This window comes from Orycteropus afer, unplaced genomic scaffold, assembly GCF_000298275.1.
Source record: "Orycteropus afer afer isolate SDZICR_OR568_19922 unplaced genomic scaffold, OryAfe1.0 scaffold00052, whole genome shotgun sequence".
Classification (NCBI taxonomy): Eukaryota; Metazoa; Chordata; class Mammalia; order Tubulidentata; family Orycteropodidae; genus Orycteropus; species Orycteropus afer.
In genome coordinates this window covers 12,775,887-12,799,626 of record NW_006921639.1, presented here as the reverse complement: position 1 = coordinate 12,799,626, position 23,740 = coordinate 12,775,887, and the positions used below count along the sequence as shown (strand labels likewise).

The window sequence follows — 23,740 nt, the reverse complement described above, 5'->3', positions numbered from 1 at the left end:
GATGATGGGCTCAAGTATAGCGGGGATTGTGGGGCTGGCGCGGGATTGGGCAGTGTTTCGTTCTGCTGTGCATGGGGTCGCTATGAGTCGGAAATGACTCAACGGCACTTAACAACAACAACAACAATGTTCTCCAAGTTCATCCACGTTATGCAGTGTCTTGCAGATTCTACGTTATTCTTTAGGGTTGCCCAGTATTCCACTGTGTGTATGTGCCATAGTTTGGTTATCCATTCCTCAGTTGATGAACACCTTGGTTGTTTCCATCTTTTGGCTATTGTAAATAGTGCTGCAATGAACAAGGGTGCGCATATGTCTGTTCTTGTCATGGCTCTCACTTCTTTAGGATATATACCTAGTAACTGAATGGCTGGATCAAATAGTATTTCTAATTCCAACTTTTTAAGGAATTACCATACTGCTTTCCACAGTGGTTGTACTATTTGACAGTCCCACCAGCAGTGTATGAGAGTCCCAATCTCTCCACATCCTCGCCAGCATGTTATTTTCTGTCTTGTTGAACTTTGCTACTAGTGCTGGGGCAAGATGGTGTCTCATTGTTGTTTTGATTTGCATCTCTCTAATGGCTGATGATTGTGAGCATTTCTTCATATGTTTGCTGGCTGCCTGAATATCCTCTTTGATGAAGTGTCTATTCATTTCTTCTGCCCATTTTGTAATGGATTATTCGTCTTTCTGTTGTTGAGGTGCTGCTGGAGTTTTCTATAAATTTTAGAGATAAGTCATGGCAATGGTTTTTTTTAACAACTATTCTTCAGTCAGGTCATATGTGGTAACTATTATGTCTCTAAAGAGATCATAAGTATGCTGAGGGCAGGAATCACTGACACTTCTCTCCCTCCCAGAGCAGTTCCTGGCTCTCTGTTCACCATAGAGACTAAGGGAAGGCTTGACTGCAAGGTGATGAAGCCATCTTGCTTCTAAGGAACTCATTTTCTTTAGGAGGAAGAGCCTGTTCTCTCAATGACGAGAGCTGGGGTTAAGCAAATCAACCCATGCACCCAGCAAGGCAAGTGTGTGTCCCTGTCTGCATCTCAGGGTGGAAATGTCATAAACATCCCATATAAATTGTGTACAGTTCCCTTACTAGGGCCAGGTGTTGGGGTCTTTGTGTAATTCTGCTCTCCCTTAGGCTATCTTAGGATTGTTGATGTACAAGTCAGATGTTCAAATCAAAGACAAATATTCTAAATATAAAGCCCACCCAGCAAGGGTCTTTCAGAGGCTCACAGCTATACAGGAACACCAACTTGTGGCATTTGATTGGATGAGGAGTAGCTGTCTTCTTTTTATGTAATTAAATAAAGGCAAGTTTGAGTTAATTCAAACCTATGTTTTAGAAAGAACCTTTTAAATGTAAAACTGATCCAGGAACTTCCACTCTGACAAGGACAGAGAGGGTTGAGGTGTATGCAAAGCAGTGTGCTTGGATAAGTATTGTGGCCTTCTTACAGTGGTGTGTTTGGACTGACAGCAAGCCTAAATAGAACCCAAAATCCATTTAAGCTGCATTTGAGATCTGTGCATTTAAAAACTAACCAATAATTGGCTACTCTGTACATTTATGAAAGAGCTCTGGTAGCACAGTGGTTAAAGCATTAGTTGCTAACCAAAAAACTGGCAGTTCGAACCCACCAGCCATTCTGTAGAAGAAAGATGAGGCAATCTGTTTCCAAAAAGATTTGTTGTTGTTAAGTGCTGTCAAATCAGACCAGACTTATAGCGACCCCCTCCTGGGGTTTCCAAGGCAGTATCACTACGGAAGTAGATTGCCCAACCTTCCTTCTGAGGAGTGGCTGGTGGGTTTGAACCGCCAGCCTTCTTGTTAGCAGCCAAGTGCCTTAGGCACTACGCTACCAGAGTTCCTTGGAAAAGATTTACAGCCTTGGAAGCCTTGGAAATCCTATGTGGCAATTCTACTTTGTCCTATTTAAAAATAAAACACTCACTGCCATCAAGTCCATTCCAACTCATAGCGACCCCAACTAGGTTTCCAAGGTGGTAAATCTTTACAAAAGTAGATTGCCCCATCTTCCTTCTGCAGAGTGACGAGGGAGTTTGAATCGCCAGCCTTCTGGTTATCAGCCCAAGGCTTTAGGCACTGTGCCACTAGAGCTGCACTCCGTCCTAAAGGGTTGCTATGAGTCAGAATTAATTTGACGGTAGTGGGTTTTTTTGGTGGGCACATTTATGCTTTATGTACTTCTATGTGTATATTTTATAATTAAAACCTAAAAAAAAAAAGAACCAAGAGGACCAGCCATGTTGGGGCCGAAAAGCAGAGACTGAACCCTGATTCTAATTTACGTTAGGCCAGTCACTAGTCATGTGACCAATCACTCCAACTTTCTAGCCTCAATTTGCTCATCTCTTCAATGGGGATAATGATACACAGGATTATTGTGAGGATTTCATGACATACATATAATACAGTGCCTGCAGGGTAGTAAACAGTGTCACTACCTCATCATCACTATCAGGTTTGTCTCCAGCATCCATGCAGGCCCACCCCTCTCCTGTGGGCACCCAGGGGAAGGAACCCACCCTCATTACCCATCTCCCTTGGTGAGGTCAGCTCCTGCATCATATGCCCCACAGAACTTGTTAGTGACATGGTAGAATAAGACTCTGGTGAAAGCCTAGCCCTGGGACCAAATCAAAATGGAACCACCTCAGAATTTTACTCACCATCAGTTTGGCCATGACACAAATATTGTCCGTGTTGCACTCACCTATCCTTTCTCCGTTCCCCGAGGGATGCAGGGTTGACAGCAATTCTAGGCAATGTGGAGGCTGAAGTCTGGGACTGGCTACAAGAAGACAAGGTGTCGATGCTCAGGGGCGACTGAGGAGGAGTGCTGCATTCCGAATGTGACAAGGAGCCTGCTGAGACAGGAGCAGGTCACATGGGCCTCAATCTCTCACCTGTGCTCTCCAGCAGCCAAGACCCAGGACACACACACCGCCCCCCACACGACTCCACGTGTGGACCATACCACGTGGTCCTAAATTGTGATGCTTGGCTCCATATTGCTTTCTCTTTTATTAAAAAATAGATTTTATTTTTTAAGTTCATAGAAAACTTGTGCAGAAAGTATAGAGTGTTCCCATATACCCCTTCTCCCCTCCACAGTTTCTCTTATTCATATCTTGCATTTATATAGTATATTTATTACCATTAAAAGGAACTCTGCTAGCATAGTGCCTACAGCACCTGACTGCTAACCAGAAGGTTGGCAGTTCAAACCCACCAGCCACTCAATGGAAGGAAGATAAGGCAATCTAATTCTGTACAGATACACTGCCTTAGAAACCCAAAGGAGGTCACTATGAGTCAATGGCAGTAGGTTTTATTTATTACAACCAATGAGTAAATATTGATATGTTATTATTAACTAAAGCCCATATTTTAATCACAGTTCACTCTTATGTTGTACAATCCTATGGTTTTTGATAAACAGGTATCCCCCACTTCTTGAAAGTACACCACTTCAATTTTACAAAAGACATTAGTACCCATTTTCACTAATCAAAGGGCATCTGAAGAGGATTTTTGCTTTTACAAAGCAGTGAAAGGGAAACCAGCATTTAGCATTTGTTTCGCAGCAAGCCCATAAAGAGGCAGCACGCATCGGGAGCAGCGAGAGCGGTCTCAATGAGCTCCTTCGCCAGAAACCACACTCAGCATCAAGCTGCCATAGCTTAGAACCGTGTCTGTGAACACTCTACGTCAGTGTTACTTTAGGTTTTATGTGTTACTTGGTAGGTTATTTTATGGGTCTGGAAACACGCAAAAAATTTTTCAATATAAATTAATTGTTAGCGTGTCTTCGTTTTATACCATTTCAGCTTAAGGGTGGTTTCACAGGAATGCTCTACTTTCAGACAGTGGAGGAAACCTGTATTGCTTTTTCATCTCCACATCACTGCACCTGGGGGCTGGGCTCACTGAGCACTCACTGAATGACTGAAGCAATCAGGAAGTTACCAGCTGAGCCCAGAGACTCAACATGCAGTTAAAGTGGAACAGCAGGACAGCAGGGAGGGAGGAAGTGCTGGGAAGTTCTTACCTCTATCAGAGCCCACCACAGACCGTGGGTATCTTTGCGTCAATGGGATTTTAATACGTTCTGCTTTAAACTGCAAGTTATTTGAAGACCCTATTGTTCCATAAAGAGACAAGATTTTAGGCCTCGTGATTAAACATCATCCCTCACTCCCTCTCCACCACTCCGGTCGTCTGGAAAGAGACATCCCTATGGCAGAAACTCAAAGGGGTCCTAGATGTGGAGCAATCAAGAAAAGTAGATGTTTAACCTTTGAATCTGGATAAACTACGCACATGTAGACTGCTCCGGAATAGGAACACAGGTCTTGCTTTCACCCTGGCACAGGGACAGTAACCCAAATGAAGGACCAGTCCCACCAGAGTCTCTCTCTGAGGTGACTATGAGACTTTACTCTGGGCTACATATTCCAGAAGTGAACAGCAAAATAAAATCCCTAGAACAAGCAATATGCTCGGGGATAGGGAGCAAGGTTCCCAGGCCAGTAGGACACTTGGAAACACCCAACGGCCACTGAGGAAAGCTGAAGAGACGTGGAAGAAAGTGATACGAAGTGGTCAGGATGCATTATAGGTGAGTCTACCCTGTGAGGAGGTGAGCCCTCCACGGGAATGAGCCAGTCTCGGCCTCCATGACGGGAAGGGGAGCTCAACAGGCAGGCCATCAGGAGATGTGTGTGTGAGGATACAGGGCAGAGGTGAGAAAAGGCTGGGGCAGCTAGCAGGCAGGTCCCCAGCACCCTTACCGAGGCGGGCGCTGGAGGGCAGGGAGTTGGACCCGTGAGAGGCTCTCATCTCCGAGTAGTCACTGCAGGGCCTCTGGCTCAGGTCCAGGCTCAGGCGTACTTGGTGCTGGACACTGGGGCAGAACCAGAAAGGTTGACAGGGCTTGGAAGGATGACCAGGACTGAACATGGACCCTGTGCTGCGCTGGGATCAACGTCTCCCAGAGCCAGTGGGAGGGCGGCCCTAAAGCCCTGAGTTTGTGCCACTTGTGGGCAATCCCCTCCCTCAACAATGCATTCACTGCCCACCAGGGACAGGAACTCTGCCCACAGTCACTTCTTGGTGGTGGTATCCAATGAAGGCCCATTGCAAAGTCTATGGGCCACACAGATGGTGGAGCCAGTGTCAAATCCACTTCAGTAAGGGGGCTGCGATTTGGTTCACTATGAGGAAGGCACAGTCACAGGGAAAAATGAGGGCTCTAAAGCCAGAAGCTCTGGTGGCGGAGTACCTAAGACATTTGACCACTAACCAGAAGGCTGGTGGTTCAAACCCACCAGCCATTCCTCAGAAAGAAGACTGGGCAATCTACTTCCTTAAAGATACTGCTTTGGAAACCCAAGAAGGGGTTGCTATGAGTTGGGACGGACTCGATGGCAGTGAGTTTGTTTTTTTGGTAAAGCCCAGTGGGCCAGAGAAGTAGTACCTCTCCTCTAAGGATGTGGCAAGGACAGGCTGGATGGGCACCAAGGACCAAGGAGTGGGGGCCCTGTGACCTTCACTCAGGGAAGCACGGCTAAGGGCCAAGGGCCCAGAGGGCAGAAAGCATAGGGTAGGGATCAACAGAGTTGGTTGACCAGTGGCTAAATTCTAGCAATGACTTTTCAGACTGTGTAATGAAATGACACGCATAGTGGCTAAGGCACTTGACTGCTAACCAGAAGGCTGATGGTTCAAACCCACCAGCCACTCCTCGGAAGGAAGATGGGGCAATCTACTTCCGTAGTGATACTGCCTCGGAAACCCAAGGAGGGGTCGCTGTGAGTCGGGTCCGACTCGATGGCACATAATAACAACAACAACAATGAAATGACATCTCTCCCTTGCTTAAAACTCTCCAGAGGTCTCCAATGTATCAGGATAATATCCAACACCTTATGACAGCTTGCAGGGCCTACAGGACCTGTCTCCTATGACTTGTGATGTTGAGTCACCATCCCCTTGCTATGATCCTGTTACTCCGCCCCTCAGCTTAGGCACCTATGGCCTCCTTCCTGCAAGGTCTGCCCAGGTCTTTGTGTGGGGCCTCACCCATCCTTCTGGTCCTAACAGGAACCTCTCCACCCCCATGCTCTCCCTGACCACCCACTCTAATGTGTCACCCTCTTCCAAGTCATAACCAGCTAGTCACCCTGTTTCACTGTCTTATGAGCCACTAAGCATCCACTAGTATTACTCTATTCCCGTTTTCTGTCTGCCTCCCCACACTTAAACACAAAGTACCACATGAGCAGGAAGCTTGTGTGTTTGGCTCACCACTGTATGCTCCTGAAACTAGAACAGTCCATGGCATGTAATAGGTGCTCAGCAAGCATTTGTCAAATAACTAATGAGTGAATGAAAGCGTGACCTTGACCCAGTGCCCCCTTCACTTCTACAGGGCTCAGTTTCCTCATCTATAAAACACAGACAATGCAACTACTTAGCTCATAAGCTGGCTGTGACAATGAAATCAGATGGCACTTATAAAACGTCATGTCCCAGCACGTGAGCACTCAATTATCAGTAGCCTCACTATCAGCTTTTCAAACCCCATGGTGGTGAATTCAGACAGCATCTTTAAAGCTCACTTTCCCTGCAGTCCTAGCACTGCTCCAACCAGCCCCTTCCCAGCTAGACAAGGAATCTTCTCTGCTCACGAGCCACTTAATGCATAAAACTGCAAGGGCTTGAGTGGTCAGGGTACCATGGAGGTGTGGTGTTACTTCACCTACCTGGGATGCAAACCCTGGATGCCACCCTCTCTGGAGGTGGGCGGGGAGCTACAGAGGCCAACCCTGTGGCTCCGCACGGTGTAGATGGGATTCCTCAGGATGGAGCTCACTGTGGTGCTCGGCGTCACACTCCGGGGAACGGTGCCTGGAAATGGACTAAGTGAGAACACACCTCAAAGTGCCCGCCCAGCCCGGACCTGCAGACCCTCTCCTTTGTATCTGCAGAAAAAGCTGCAGAGTCTTTAGGGAAAGGGTGTCAGGTGATGAGCATTCTAGCCCCTCATTTCCTCTCTGGCTTTGGCCTCCTCTTCATTCTCCATTTTCAGCCCTCTTTAATGCTTCCTACTTCCCAGGGCTGCTGTGAAAAGTTAAGAAACATCTTAGGGCCGGTAGATGATGTTTCTACATATGTATTTGTATGGGCTGTAAGAATGCCCATATAACTAGACCTAACAGGAGGCAAAGTTATGATAACTCCTTGGGCACAGTCAGCTACCCTAATGGAGTGAATTGTTGGGTTCAGGATCATGGTTACAGGGGACATCAAGCTCAACTGGCATAACACACTACACAAAAACATTGTTCCATGTCATGCTGTGGTGAGTAGCGACTGGGGTCTTAAAAGCTTACAAGTGGCCATCTAGACGCAACAATAGGTCTCTCCTTGTCGAGAGTAAAGAAAAAATGAAGAAAACCAAAGACACGTGGAAACAATTAGTCCAAGGGACTTGTAGACCATGCAATCTTTAGCCTATATGACCATGAGACCAGAAGAACCAGATGGTGCCAGCTACCACTGTCAACCACTCGGAGAGGGATCTATGTAGGAGATCTTGGATAGAGTGGGAGAACAATGTGGGACAAAACTCAAAATCATAAAAAAAAAAAAAAGAAAAAGAAAAAGAACCCCAGGTTTGCTGGTCTATAGAGCCTGGTGAGAACTGAGACTATGGCCCCTAGTTACCCTTCAGGTCTGGACTTGAACTCATTCCCATGGCTTTCAGCCAAACAACAGACAGGCATATGGGGTGAACATTTATATCAGGTAGCTACATTCCTTAGAACGATCAATCATGGGAGAACAGAAAGGCAGTATTTGCATGGGGAGATAGCTCAGGGGGCAGTGGTGCACAGGAAAGTAGGACAGAGGGAAGAGGTAACTATAGGGAGGAAGTGGAAAGAGAGCTGTTACATTGTAGAGAATCGCAGCCAATGTCATGAAAAAAACGTGTATGACCTGCTGTATGGAAAAGGAATTTGCTCTACAAACTTTCACCCATATCACATAAAAATTAAAAAAGAAAGAAACATCTTAAATGAAAGATAAATGTTGCAGGAAGGCCAGCAATTTCTAGTTCTTTGGGTCTTTGGGCCAAAGACACATAGCACTTTCTAAAACCACTGCCTACTTTCTCCTGAGACAGGCAGCCTTGCGAATCCCGCCTGCCTGTCTCCCCAGCCCCAGCCACTGACTCACCCACAGACACCCTGCTGGGATAGAACGGGAGGTTGCTATGACGGCTGGAATGTACTGGTGAGTAAGGAGACCACTCCTGGAGCTCTGGGGCAAGCTCCCCACTGACTGGCATACACTTCTGTTCCTGTGGAACCAAAGACAAGAGGCATATGCAGGAAGCAGGGAAATAGGAGAGTGTGTCCGCATGTAAACAAACTAAGCACTAGTGGCCTAAGCACTAGCACTTCCCACTCAAACGTGAAGCGAAGGTCAGGAGAGAGGTCATGGCTCATTCATGTTCCCTTACACATCCAGGAGGGAAGGCCATCCTTTAAAATTACTTCAAAAGAATGCTTCAGAGAAGAAAATCCTCATTCATTCAAATAAATAGGTATTCTATGCTTCGGAAACCCAAGGAGGGGTCGCTATGAGTCGGGTCCAACTCGACGGCACATAACAGCAACAACGACATGTGTAGGTATTCTACGTGTAAAATGAGGACGGTGGTGGCTCAGTGGTAAAATATTCCTGCCTGCCATGCAGGAGATTCAGCTCAATTCCCAGCCAATGCACAGCCACCACTCGGCCGTCAGTGGACGCCTGTGTGCTGCTACAATGCTGAACAAGTTTCAGCAGAGCTTCAGACTAAGATGGACTAGGAAGAAAAGGCCTGGCCATCTACTTCTGAAAACCAGCCAGCCCTATTTATCACAACGGTGCCTTCTGATTGTGCATGGCATCGCTGTGAGTCAGGGGCCAACTTAACGGCAGGTGACAACAATGTATGTGTTAAAGATGAGACGAGACGTATGTGCAGCAGTCATGCACAGCTGCATCAAGCTTTCTGTCTGCTGGGAGCAGCAAGGGTCAGTCCCTGAAATGCTGTCTCAGCCCACGATCATGGAAACTACTGGAAACTACTCCAGCACAAAGCCAATCAAGCTGTCCTGCCGCTGGCCAAGTGTCATGTGTGTCTCCTTGTCTCCCTACAGCTTTCAAGGCCAAGTCCGAGCCAGTAAGTTTTGGTGCAGAAGTGTAAGAGCTGCTTGCTGGATAAGCAAATCAAACACCACACCCAAGAGAGTGCTCCTCTCTTGATGTCATATACCCACAAACAGGCATGTCCCGTGTCCCTGTCCCCTCTCTGGGGAAGGGTGTGCTGCTTTTCTGCTCTTTCCCACTGGCCTCCACCTTCCCTCTCCACCCCAGGCAAAGGCAGAGGCACTAGGGCTAAGCAGCCCTCAGTGGTGCAGTCACCCTGTGGAGCCACTATGACCTTCTGCCCCCTCCAGGCCCTGGCCCTCGCCCTCGCCCCCACCCTGGGGCAGAGTTCTACCTCCAGGCACTGAACAGGAGGGGCCACCGAAGCCAGCTTGGGCCGGAACCCAGGGGCAGACTTGGGCCGGCGGCGCTTCTGCCCCAGCTCGTCCGCCTTCTGAGAGGTGAGGTCTTCATCACAGGACTTCTTGGCTGGCAGGTAAGAGGAGTCTCCGTCCTCTTCGAGGTAGTAGCTGGAAGCGATGCGGACCCTGGCCTTCCGAGGGGGCGACACAGGCATGGGTTCCCCAGCATCCAGGTTAGGGGGCAGGGCCATTGGGGGGCTGGTGGATGGGGAGCTGCCCACCAGAGTGGCCTCCGACTCGGAACTGGTCTCCAGCCTGTGCTGGAACTTAATGGAGTCGCTCCTCCTGGGAGGTTTGGGGGGTGTCAGAGACCCCATTCTCTTGGAGGCCTGAGGGGAGTGAGCATGCCCAGGTCCTGAAAGCAGGTAGTCTATTTTAGGGGGTGTCTGGGGTCGTTTGAACGTGTTAGGGTCAAAGATGGACTTTCTTTGCTTTGGCTTCTTGTAAACAGAGAGCTTCTCAGGCTCTGCCGTTGAGCTGAGCACAGCCTTGGGCCACGTCCCCCCACTGTTGGAGCTCTCGGGCTCCGCTTTGTCCAGGGGGGCCTCCGCCACTCCACAAGGGCCCACCTCAGTCTCAAAGGGCAGCAGGGACCGCCGGCTACGACCCTCCACCAGCCCATAGCCGTGCTCCCCAGATGGGTCTGAGCGGAAGGAACTCAGGCTACGCTCAGAGGCACTGGGGCAGCCCTGGGGAGAGACCTGAAAGGGCCCCTCAGGGAAGGGCTTGTGCAAGAAGGAGCCGCTGCCTCCTGGGGGGGCCGTCTCCTTCCTGTCCTCCAGCCTGTCCAGGTAGAAGATATCTGTCTGTGTGGAGTTATTGTGCTGCATCAAGTTCCGTTTATTGTGAGCCTGGACCTCCGGGCCATGGGCTCGAAAACTCAACATCTTTTCCGAGTCCTTGAGGTTTTCAAAGATGTTCTGCCCACTCCACGAGGAGCTCTGGGGGAATACCTAAGCAGAGATTGCAGAGGAGTGAGAGGGGAGATGGTGGGAGCTGTCGTTACAGACCCTCCCTGTAGGCTGAGCAGTGATAAGGAATGGGCCACACACACCTTCAAGAGACAGACAGACACATGCATGTACAACCACATACACACACATAAGCTTGTACACACCACCTCTCCCTGACAGGTGAGGCTGTCCACCTGTCATTCTCATGGTCCTGGCCTTTGAACTCACAAGAAAGCCATCAAGTTCTTTTGCATTACAGTACTTTCTTAAATGAACTGCCCAATGTCCTGAACATTTAAAAATAATTATTAAATATAAAAGTAAAAGTGCATTATTAAAAATGCACCTCTTTGTTGGAACCCTCGTGCACTGCTGTTGGAAATGTAAAATGGTAGAGGTGCTGTGGAAAACAGTTTGGTGGCTCCTTAAAAAGATAAATAGGGAATGACCCTAGGATCCAGCAATTCCATGCCTAGGTATATACCAAACAAGATTTGAAAGCAGGAACTCAAACAGATAATTGCACACCCAAGTTCTCTGCGGTACTATTCACAAAAGGTGGAAATAACCCACTGCCATCAACAGATGAATGGGTGACAAAATATAGTACATCCACACAACGGGATGTATTACTCAGCCAAAAAGAGAAATGAAGTCCTGACACATGGATGAAGACAAGGATGAACCTTGAAAACATTATGCTAAGTGAACTCAGTCACTAAGGGACAAGTACTGTATGATCCCACTTCCATGAAGTACCTAGAACAGGCAAACGTATGTTGTTGTTGTTATGTGCCGTCAAGTCAGCCCTGACTCATAGCGACCCCTCCTTGGGTTTCCGAGGCAGTATCACTACGGAAGTAGGATTGCCCAACCTTCCTTCCGAGGAGTGGCTGGTGGGTTTGAACCGCCAGCCGTCTGGTTAGCAGGCAAGTGTCTTAGCCACTATGCTACCAGAGCTCCCAGGCAAACATATAGAGACAGAAAGTAGGCTGGTGATCACCATGGGCAGTGAGAAGGTGACACGGGAGTTATTGCTGAGGTCTGCAGTTTCTGTTTGCAATGATGGAAAAGTGTTAGAAACAAATGGTGGTGATAGTTACACAACAATGTGAATATAATTAATGGTACTGAACTGCACAGTGAAAATGTTTAAAATGGCAAATTTTATGTTATACATATATTTAATGTAATAAAAAAATATGTATCTCTTAATGAAATGGATGAACCTATTTTTTCCAACTTTCTACTATAAATCTTTTCAACACTGTAGAAAAGCTGATAGAAAAATATAGAGTATTCATAAGCCCACGATCTGGATATTTTACCACACTGTCTTTACCTACTGACTAGATCTATATTGGAGAGCACTTGGAAGTAGGTTACAAATATTTTGACATTTCAAAAACCCTAACAACTTCAACATGTACCTCCCCAAACAAGGCCATTCTCCTCCATAACCATAATGCCATCATCATACCCCAAGGAAATTGATAGTAATTCCCTAGTATTGCCTAATTATCCAGTCTATCTCCCAATGTACCCATTCATCCCCAAAATTTCTTTCATAGCTGTTTTGGGGTTTTGTTTTTAAACCAGGATCCAATCCAGACTCATGCAGGGAATTAGCGTATGACCCAGCAATTACAACCCTAGGTATACACCACTTTGTAAACCAAAAGGGTACCAATGATGCTGAAAAGAAGCTTGAGTACATGAGACTGAGGCTCAGGCTGTGCTGACAGCGAAGACAGAGCCAGGCTCGGTCAGGCATGGATTACCTTCAGAAGAGAGAGCGTCAGGGAGTCCTGGCAGCTCCGCAGCAGAGATTCACATTCATTCAGAGACTTGTTGTCGAGGGCAATGCCATTGATCTAGGGCAAACAGAGAGTCGGTCAGGCCCATTGGCAGCATGGCCAGCCTGGGCTTGCACTGGGACATGGACTGTGCCTGCCTGCCATCTTGTGTTGGACAGGAGGCGCCCTGTTCTGTATGGTGCCAAGCCTGGAGCAGGCAAAGGCAAGAGAGCCCCTCCCCAGGAAGGCACAAGCAGCCAGTCATGGTGCTTCTTAGGCAAATGAAACACATGCCCTTGTAATCATTCTAGGGGAAGGGGCTTGTCCATCTGGGACCAGAACACCAAGGATTCTGGAGGACTAGCTCAGCCCTGCTGCTTCTTGCTGTACGATACCTGACCACAGGTCCCCACTTCCAAGCTTCCTCCATGTCAAACTGTAAGATAAGTAAGTATGCCTCAAGGGGCAGTAAGAACACTGAAAGTGAGATCATGGATGCAAACAGACTCTGTAAACTACAGAGCACCACATGAAATGAAGCATAATCATGGTCCACAAAGAATCTCAAAACCCTGGTCCCGGAATCTCTGTCCATATCCCCCACAGCCATGTTTCAATCTTTGTAAAATCTATGTTGTGGGTGAATGGTTAAACAAATGGTACATCCCACTATGGAATACTGAAAAAACAAAACAAAACTCACTGCAATCAAGTCAGATCCGACTCACAGCAACTCTTAGTGGGTTTCCGAGGCAGTATCGCTGCTAAAGTAGACTGCCCAATTTTCCTTCTGAGCGTGGCTGGTGGGTTTGAACTACCAGCCCTCCAATTAGCAGTCAAATGCCTTAGACACTATGCTACCATAGCTCCTATGGAATACTACTCAACAATGAAAAGGAAGAAACTAGTGACAGGCACAAAAAACTGGACAGGTCTCAAGAGCATTGTGCTAAATGAAAAGAGCCAGTCTCAATCTCAGAAAGTCACCTACTGCATGATTCCATTTATATTAAAAAGCAAAAACAGTTGCTATGGAGTCAATTCCAACTCATGGCAACTCCATGTGCAGAGTAGGACTATGTGTGGTCCATAGGGTTTTCAGTGACTGATTTTTCAAACAGATCTCTGGGAAGGTGCCACTAGATGGACTTGAATCTCCAACTTTTCAGTTAGCAGCCAAGTGTGTTAACCATTTACACTGCCCAAGACTCTTGAAATGACAAAATTAGAGAGATGGAGAACAGATGAGTGGTTGCTAGGGTTTAGGAATGGTGGGCATAGAGGGTTAAATGTTACAATAAAAGGAATAGCAAGAGAGAGATCCTTGCTGTAATAGAACAGATTGCAGTGGTGGTTACATGAAACTATACAAGTGATAAAATGGCACATACACACACATTGACCAACGTAATTTCCTGGTTTTAGTACTATAGTTGTATAAGACATAACCACTAGGGAAAATGAGTGAAGGTACATGGGACCTCTCCCTGTACTATTTTTGCAACTTCCTGTGAATCTACAATCATTTCAAAATCAAAATTTAATTTGGGGATTTTTTCCTACATAAATTTTCTACATCTTAAATTTTTTTCACAATGATTAATACTGCCTTTGAAACAAGCTCATAAAAAAAGTCCAAAAAGCATCAGCAAAGACATGAAGCAATAAGCTCTCTCATATGCTGCATGTGAAAGGCTGTGACCCCTCTGGAGCACTATGGGAAGATCATGTCAAATGTTTGACGCATAGGGCCTCGATCCAGCAATCCACTCCGGGAATCTGCCCCAGGGCTTACTCCCTCGGCCCCAATGCAGGGATGGACCAGTGGTTACTGAAGCATTACTTGTAAAGGCTAAAACATTGCGGGGGAGAGGGGGGGAGAGGGTGCTGATTCAACAGCTTAAACTGCCACTGCTAAGGAACAATATGCAGTCACTGAAATGACAGGCAGCTCTATAGATGTGAATGTGAGGAACCTCCAAGATACGCTGCTAAAAACAAAAGCAGCAGAGTTAGCAAATTAATGTTATGATCCCATCTGGATTAAAAAAGTGAGAGATACACATTCTGAATATTTCTAGAAGAAAACACAATAAATTGATGACAGTGGTTACCCAGGTTGTAGATGGGGCATCTGGAACCCGAGGAAGAGGAGCTTGCACTGTCAATCTTTTACATGATTAGAATTTTGTGTGTATGTCTTTTTCAACTTATAAAAAGTGAGTTAAAAATATTAAGTGTGAAATAATGAATACCACCATCATAATATGATATTGCCCCTGAGTACCATGCTCCTTTAAAAGAATCACCTACATGAAACCAAACAGTCAACAATTACTTTAAAACAAAGATGAGAATACAAGGAGGCAGGGAAACTAGATTAATAGAAACAGAACCACCAGAATGGAAATAATGGTAAAATGAGAATGTTCACATATTATGAAGAATGTAACCAATCTCATGGAACAATGTGTATAGACACTGTTGAATGGGAACTTAAATTGCTGTGTAAACCTTCACTGTAAACATTATAAAATATTATTTAAAAAAAAAAAAGTAAGAATAAGAAAACTGAGAGAGAGAGAGAGAGAACGAGTGAGCATGAGCGAGTGACAGCCCTTTAGCACGGCAATTTCACAACACTTCCAGGAGTAGCATCTCCAAAGATACCATTAGGTGTCCCCAGAGTGGACGTGCACACAGCGGGAGCTCATTGCAGGACTGTTCCCAATTGCACAAATTGAAACTACAACTTACATAACCATCAAATGGGGGATAATTTAAGCAACATATTATCAAAAACAGAACACCATGAGGTGCATAAAAATAATGAACACTGACTTCGAAAAACAGCCACAACATAGAAATATAAATTACAGAATAACACAGTATGATCCCATTATTATATTTTGAAAACAAAAATCGGAAACCTGTGTAAATGTTTATAGGTGTTTATGATGAGCATTTAAGGGCTGGGGGCACACCCACCAAACGGGGGCAGAGATTATCTTAGGAGCACGAAGAGGAGGACCACCACTTTTTACTTTACACGACCTTGTACTGCTTGAATATTTTACAGCAAATAAGTCTTGCTTTTGTAGTAAAACAACTAAAAAGATAAATGGATATAATTTTTGGTAAAAAGGATTCAAACAATTACACTCAGATGATATCAATTTACTAGACAGATACAGACAGACAGACTGATATTGCTAAATCTATCTTCAGGTAGAGAATAAAGACTACAAAGAAATAATAAAAATGTTGCCTAAAGGTTATCTGGGAGCTCTGGTGGTATAGTGCCTAAGGCATTTGACTGCTAACCAGAAGGCTGGCAGTTTAAACTCACCAGCCACTCCCCGGCAGGAAGACTGGGCAATCTACTTCCATAGAGACACCACCTCGGAAACCCAAGGAGGGGTTACTATGAGTCTAACTGTCTTGATGGCAGTGAATTTTTTAAAGGTTATCTACTGGTGGTAGCAATGTAAGCAATTTTTATATCTTCTTCCTAAACTTTTCCTGTATTTCCTAATTTTCTATAGAAACCATAAATATATAATGGGGGGGGGAGTCCATTTCAAATGTTCATATGGGGTAATGCCCAAGAATAAGAATATAAAAACTCAGTTTATGACTATTAAGTTCGTTTTCAAATTTTCTCACTGTAATGTAACTATTTGCAGAAGGCCCCCCTTGCCTCATCCTTGAGACTTACTGCGACAATCCTATCTCCCACCGCAAGGGATCCTTCCTTGGCGGCAGGACTCCCAGGCACCACGGCAGCAGCGTACACTCCATTCTCCAGACTGATGCCGCTGTCTGCAAATCATAGGCAGGTGATGGTCACCAAGGAGTCCCATCTGGCCACCCTGGCTGCCCCACCCTTTGGTTACCCTACCCTGTCTTTGCTGACTAATTTATAAAGGGGGAAGTTGGCAGATATGCCCTGTTCAACCATCCCAGTACCCTACAGGGTAAGAGCACCCAGGGGGCTCAATACACATCTGGTCTGTTAAACTGAATGAAACACTCAAAATATAAACAAGCAAGACCCAGGACTCAGTCTCCCACTGTGAAAGCACACAAGCATCCACCACCACCACCAGTATTAACCTCTTCAGGAGGTACTCCTGCAAAGAGATCCACCCCTTCGACAGCCTGCTACCTTTCTGTCCGCTCAGGTTGATGTGCAGGGGCGTGACCACCTTGCTGCCCAGAGATTTCCTCCGCCGCACGACCATGTTAATGGCCCCCTCCCCATGAAGGAGTGCCTTGATGGCCTGCTTCTTGTCCTTGTTGATGAGGTCCACATCATTGATCCTCAGTAGCCAGTCATTGACCCTGAGCAGGGCAAAGTCAGGTTGGCATCCATTCAGGTGTGGGACCAACTGACCCAGCCCTGCTTCTCCCACCCTGGGAAGGTCAGAAAGCAGGAGCCCACATATACATTCCAAAAGACCATGGTTACACTCACAAATTCTGGAGCTAGACTTTCAAGGTTCAAATCCTGGCTCTACCATTTCCTAGCTATGTGACCTTGAGCAAGTAAACCTGCCCCTCTGTGCCTCAGTGTCCTCATCTGTAAAAAGGGTAATAATAGCACCTACCTCATAGGTCATAATGTTTAAAGAATTAACTTATATAAAGTGCTTAGAGTGGTTCTTGGCATATTTTTTTTTTCCAGTTGCCCTTCAGTCGATTTTAACTCATGGCAACCCAATGCATAACCAGAGTAGGACTGTGCTCCATAGGGTTTTCATTACCTGTTTTTTGGGGAGATTACCAGACCTTTCTTCCAAGGTACCCGTGAGCAGGCTCAAACTTCCAACCTTTTGGTTAGCAGCCGAGTACATTAACCATTTCCACCACCAGGAATTCCACTTAGCACGTAGTAAGCACTATATATATGGGTTATCTTATCAGCACTTTTACTTCATGGAATGAACAGACAGGCACATCTTGGGCTCTCACAGCCCTTTTTTCACTGAGAGAAGCAAAAGACAGCACCCTACTGACTGGCGAAAAGCCAGATTCAGGGGCCACTGAGAGGCTAGAGTTTCCTTTAAGAACAATATTAGCAGTTGCATCTATAGGTCTCAGACAGACTCGGTGGGATCTTCAGGCCCAGGGATGCACACATTTAACTGCTGCCTGGCTTCCTCTGGGCCCGTGGTCCTTTGCATTGAGTTGAAGCAGCCTAGTTTCCCTCTAGGGCCTGGGCCTTCATGACTCATACCTTAATCGTCCATCTGCAATGCTTCCTTTGTCCACTTTAGTGACAAATATGCCACAGTCCCCTGGGAAACAGGGTTCGTTCACACCTTCTGCCATATCGAACCCGAGAGCCTTCAAGTCAATATCTTCCTGTGAAGACAGCAGTAGCACCTGTTACAAAGCAGAGCTGAGGGACACTCAGCTCTCAAAACCCCCGCACCCTCACGCCATGTGGGTGACCATCCCATCACTGTGGACAGTGATGGGACTGGTACAATCCACCCCTAGCCACTGCAGACAGACACACATCTACCCCATCTTCTCTGGGGCTCTGCCCTTCCTTCTGCTTCTAGGCACCATCCCAGGGTCTGCAACATGACACAGGAAAACCCCACTCAGACTAGTGTGGGAAAGGATGCCTTCGAACCCAAGAGGAAAAGCTGAGCTGCCAAACCAGCCGTGGGACTGAGGGACACTGCAGAAAAGCCACTCCCTCACTCCCCAGGCCAAAGTCTTTGTGCAAGGAGAATGGAGACAAAGAACAGCAAGGGCAGCTCACCGTCTCCCTTTCAAACTCTACAACTTCTGTTTCCCACTCCATGGAGTCCGTGTCGATGGCCGAGTCATGGGAGCTATGGGCCAGCAGCTGCCTGAACCGGGCTTCCTTTCCCAACTGGGATTCCATCTGCTCCCTGTGGACAGAGAGAGCATGGCCCAGGCTCACGGGGAGGCAAGGTTCCCACCTTCTCACAGCTGCAAACCACAGAGGGCCATCCATAAGCACTATGTGGGCTATGTCTTCCCACAGGTGACCCCATGCACAATGGAACAAAACGCTGCCCGGTGCTGTGCCACACCCATGACTGGTTACAGACTGGACTGCTGTGATTCACAGGGTTTTCTGTGGCTGATTTTTGGAAGCAGACTGCCAGGCATTTCTCCCTACTCTGTCTATGTCTGGAAGCTGTGCTGAAACCTATTCAGCAAAACACACGCTGGGCGGCAGCTGGGCACGAAGTGCACTGGCTGGGAACTGAACCAGGGTCTCCCACACAGAAGGCAAGTTTTCTACCACTCAACCACCAATGTCTCATGACTTCAAACTAGCCCCCAGCAAAGTCGGAGGGTCAATGCAAGTCTTCTCATCAGTGGGTTTTCATGGTGCTAGTGACTACTTTTTTAAAAAAAGACTTAATTTCCCCCCAGATTGATCCATAGATTTATCCCAATTCCTATCAAAATCCCAGCAAGATTTTTTGTAGATACAGAGTCAGATCCAACTCACAGTGATCCCTCCCTGGGTTTCCGAGGTGGTATCTCTACAGAAGTAGATTGCCCAACCTTCCTTCTGAGGAGTGGCTGGTGGGTTTGAACCCCCAGCCTTCTGGTTAGCAGTCAAATGCCTTAGGCACTATGCTCTGATGAGCTCCCGTTTATTGTTGTTGTTGTTGTTTATAAACAAGACCACTCTGAAGTTTGTATGGAAAGACAAAGGAACTGGATTAGCTAAAACAATTTAGGAAATAAAGAATAAAAGTACGAGGATGACTATACCCAATATTAAAGCTTACTATACAGTACTCAGGATGGTGTGGTACCAGCAGGGAGACACACACATATATGAATGGAAGAGAATAGAGACGCCAGAAATAGACCCACAAATGTATGTCAACTGAGTTTTGACAACTAACTGAGGGGAGAAAAGAGAATGTTTTCAACAAAATGGTATTGGAGCAATTGAACAGCCACAGGCCAAAAAATAAACCTCACACCTTACATAAAAATGAACAAAACTGATCATAGACTTAAATATCAAACATTAACTCACTAACTCTTTTAGAAGGAAATCTTTGAGATGTAGGGCTAGGTGAAGGGCCCTAGATATAATGCTGTCAATAAAAAATAATAATAGTTAATAAATTGGACTCATCAAAATTGAAAACCTTAGCTCTGCAAAAGATCCTGTTGAAAGGATTAAAAAAAAAAGAAAATAAAGATTCAGAAACCTTTGAGCATTCCCCACGTAACATTCTTCTTCCTAAAATCTGGGCCCAAACTACCTTTTCGGTCTCTTGTATACCCCTGAATGAGCGCACACACACCCATGTCCACACCTGTACCTGGGCTGTGTTCTCATTGGTCGTCTCTAGAGTGGGCCAATGTTTCCTCTTCCTGGGATGCCTCTCTGCTGACCCCTTGCTGCTGTAGGCCAGTGAAGGATTCTTCCCTACAGGGCCCTACAACCAAATCCCCAACCTCTGCTTTAGAAGCGCCAAGCTCTGCATTTAAAGCATCAGCCAGCCCCTGGGGCCTGCCTGTCTGCAACTACAGACTAGAGCTTCCTTGAGAGTGGTACTGATTTCCCTCCTGAGCACCCCACTGGTTTGACAACTTAGCAGAAAGAAGGTCTGAATACAAATAACAAATGGAACTAAGGCCTCTTACCAGTTCCAGGCATCCCCTGCTCAATTAAAATGCAAAACCTCTTCCTGTGCCCAAGCCCTGGAGGTGCCAGGATTTAACTTAATTTGATTCCCTCACTTGCTGGAGTCAAGATGGGTTCCTCAGGGATCATCTGCCACTTTAACTCCTAACCTCTGAGACTTTCCTAAGAGCATGAAAGCCCCAGAATATCTGGGTTTTTATTTAATCCTGAAGCCCTTGGTCTTAGTTTGTTGTTGTTGTGTTATGTGCCGTCGAGTTGGCCCCAACTCATAGCGACCCCTCCTTGGATTTCCGAGGCAGTATCACTACAGAAGTTGATTGCCCCATCTTCTTTCCGAGGAGTGGCTGGTGGGTTTGAACCACCAGCCTTCTGGTTAGCAGTCAAGTTAGGCACTATGCTACCAGAGCTCCCAGTCTTAGTTTAGGAGTTAGTAAATGAGGGAAGGAACATGAAGCTGTCACTTCCATTGGAAAGCCATCACTCGGGTATGTGCGCTCAAACACACTCACATCCACATACAAGTGTCTCAATGTCCCTGCCCCACACACCAGCTAAACTTCAAAGAACAGATGATAGTCACTGTTTCTCAACTACAGAGTCCTGATTTAGCCTATGCTGGCAGCTCCTGGGCTCTGCCAATGACTTTTCATACTTTGTATTTTTTAATCTACCACTCACTCAAGGCCACCAAGTCTTAAATGACATCTCTAGAAGCAGTACTATCACAACATGGAAGGTTGTCTGACACCCCTAACAGTCTTCTAAAAAATACAAGCAGAACGGCTGCCTTCAAAGCAATGAACCACAGGCTATCATTGTATTCATTTACATATTTGATTCCCAAATGGCACTGCCTTTGGTCCGTCTCCTTCAGTGGACTGTGAGCACCTTGAGGGCAGGGACTTTGTTGTTCAGCACCGTCTGTTCAGGGTCTGACCCACACAGAGGGTGCCCTCAAGAAATACCTGTGGGATGAGTGAATTATTGGCATGTTCCCAAATGGCAAGAACCACATCTTGTATCTCACAGCTTCCTTCCTATGTGCTCTTTCAATACATGCCAGCACCATCACCATGTGCTAATAACCAAAGGGCTGGTACCATCTCCTGTAGTGTCTAAGAACTTCTCATCAATTCTCAAGATGAGCACTGAGATATTTGGATCCATTCTACAGATTGACAAGGTGAGGCAGAGTAAGTAGACTGAATGGCCAGACTGAACCTTGACAGGAGGTGGGCACCCACTCCCAGGCACACTCATCAGTGGTCACATGCCTCCTCCCACCCCCCAGGCCTACTTGAGCTCCTTAAGCTCGCGGCTGACATCGTTCTTCTGCTTGCGAGTGTCATCCAGGCTGCGCAGGGCCTCGGCCAGCTCGCTCACAGCCCGGTCCCGCTCCCGCCGCAGGTTGTCACATAGCGTCCTGGCAGAGAGGGGGCAGAGGGCAAGATCACATCAGAGGTAGGTGAAGAAGAGTCTCGTGGAGGAGCCTGCCGTGGATGGCCTGGCGGCCCCAGCTTCCAAAGCTCAGGAACTCCTGCCTTGCCCCAGATGGCACACAAAAGACACACTTTGGATTTGGGGGGAGCTCTCTCAGGCCAACGATGTCCCGTGACAGGAACACTGAGGAATCCAGAGGGGAATAGATAGCCCTAAGACCACTGGGCAATGAGCATCAGGTTCCAAACATCCAGTCCAAGGCTCTTCCCACAATTCCACACTCAATGTGCCTTACTTAGGTTAAGGACCACCACCCTCCTGCACACAGTCACTATTCTAACACCTGTCTGGGGGTCTCCTCTGCAATGAACCCCCCCAGGCTTCTGTGTTCCAGCATCTACCACATGTCTCTTAACCACCCAGATGCAAGATTTCCACAGCCAACCCTCCACTGGGCTGGAAGCCACATGCAGCCCTGTAGCCCTGAGGTCTGTGCAGGTACCCTGCAATATTAAAAGAAGGTGTGGTTTCTGGGACCCAAGATCTCCTCAGCTACTCAAGAGGAGAAGCAAGAGGATGGGCATTCCTGACAGTGCAGAGTCTGCTCTGTGCACCTCAGAATTGTATCCTGCCACTGGTGCATACTAATGGCTGGACCCCATCCCTCCACATCCCCAACCCCATCCCATGCCCCACCCCTTGCTAACACTCTAGCTCATGGCTGCACCTGGAGAAACCTAGAGAGGGTCAGAGGGACCCACTGAGCACCAATCCCACTGGGGTCACCCTGTCATATCTGCTGCCTTCGAGTCCCTGCCCCGACCCTTACTGCACTGTGCACGAAGCTGCTCGCCATCAGCTGAGACTTGCCACTCCATGTCTGGCCACCCCAACTCTCCTGACTGGCCCCTCAGACATCATCTGCCTCCAAATGGCCACAAAGTATCCTTCAGAAACCCCTCAAAGACTAAGGCATGTGCCTCCCTTACACCCTCTTGGGCTCTCCCAGTTCTGTTGCAAGAAGGATCAAAGCCACACTTCTTGGCTTACCTTTCAGGGCCTTTACAACATGCCCTCAAGACCTGTCAGCCTCCTCTCCTTATGGCCCTCCCAAATACCCTGCTCCAGTCCTGCCCGTATCTCACCCTGAGCACACCCCACACCTTGTCCATGCTACTCCTTCACTCCTCAACACCCTTCCCCGCTCACCACTCCTGCTAAGTTCCAGCTCAAATGCCATACTTTCTGGTGAGAGCTTCCTACCAGCAGTAACCTCTGCTCACCACCCTGGGATCACCATGCACATGCCCTCCTCCTCACTGCCCTGGGATGGCCATGCACACACCCTTCTCCCTGCTGCCCTGAGGTAACAATACATATGTCCTCCTCTCCCTCACCCCCTACCCTGGGATCAGCATGCATGCGCCAAGCTATCCTGGGATGGTCATGTGAGCACCTTCCTCCCTGCTGCCCTAGGGCTGCCATCCACAGACTCTTGTCCCCCCAGTGACCTGCCTACAGATCTGGCCCAGGCCCTACACAGCATCAGACCTATAGGCATCGTATGTGTCTGCTGGTCTTGGAGGCTGTTCCTATCCCATCCCTTGCTCCAGGAATCTGAGACCCCAGCAGACAGCAGCCACCCAATGCATATGAGCTAAAAGAATCCGCTTCTGCTGTATGGTCTCATCAGAAGCCCCTAGCACAGGTCTGTCCCACTTCATAGAGACCGTGTCTGGACACAGGCAGCTCAGGACATTCAGAGTAAAGTGATGTAGGAAGGTCAGACATAAAGAAACTGAGGGGGAGCTGGGGCTAGGGAGGAGCCAGGAGTCCCTACTCTACCTGCACACAATCTGACCCTCCCACAGACCCCACCTAAGGAGCGGATCTAAGGGTGTGGGTGGCCCTGTACCGGATGCTGTCGCGCTCCGCCACGATCTTGTCCCGCTCCTGGAACGCCCAGTCCCGCCGGCACTTAGCCACATCTGCCTCCTGCAGGGCTTCCTTCAGCTCCTGGCACAGAGCCTTGCATTGCTTTCGGAGGATTTCAACCTCCTTGTTGGCTCTCCCAGCGTCCATTGTCACCGTGTCCTTGATCTGGAGGGTGTAGGGACAAGAAGAGAGGGCCTTTACTAAGCTTTCTGGCCCTGAGGATCCCCCTATCAGTGCTAGGGGTTGAGTTGTGGCTCTAGGGAGCTTGGCGGAAAGTGGGGTGTACC

The 23,740-nt window shown here is 47.5% G+C and overlaps 1 protein-coding gene across 1 annotated transcript in view; it reads right to left on the bottom strand.

Annotated features, from left to right (window-relative positions):
• The window catches only part of DLG5 (discs large MAGUK scaffold protein 5), a 222,015-nt gene that overhangs the window by 34,845 nt on the left and 163,430 nt on the right, over window positions 1–23,740 (bottom strand). Inside the window, exons 8-20 of the mRNA XM_007938647.2 lie at window positions 23,434–23,618; window positions 21,376–21,501; window positions 18,192–18,324; window positions 17,655–17,782; window positions 16,584–16,759; window positions 16,134–16,237; window positions 12,401–12,493; window positions 9,600–10,619; window positions 8,285–8,408; window positions 6,808–6,952; window positions 4,834–4,946; window positions 4,092–4,181; window positions 2,754–2,904 (exon numbers count right to left, since the gene is read on the bottom strand). Of these exons, the coding sequence (XP_007936838.1) occupies window positions 2,754–2,904; window positions 4,092–4,181; window positions 4,834–4,946; window positions 6,808–6,952; window positions 8,285–8,408; window positions 9,600–10,619; window positions 12,401–12,493; window positions 16,134–16,237; window positions 16,584–16,759; window positions 17,655–17,782; window positions 18,192–18,324; window positions 21,376–21,501; window positions 23,434–23,618 (2,588 nt within the window). The remainder of the gene's footprint in view (window positions 1–2,753; window positions 2,905–4,091; window positions 4,182–4,833; window positions 4,947–6,807; window positions 6,953–8,284; window positions 8,409–9,599; window positions 10,620–12,400; window positions 12,494–16,133; window positions 16,238–16,583; window positions 16,760–17,654; window positions 17,783–18,191; window positions 18,325–21,375; window positions 21,502–23,433; window positions 23,619–23,740) is intronic.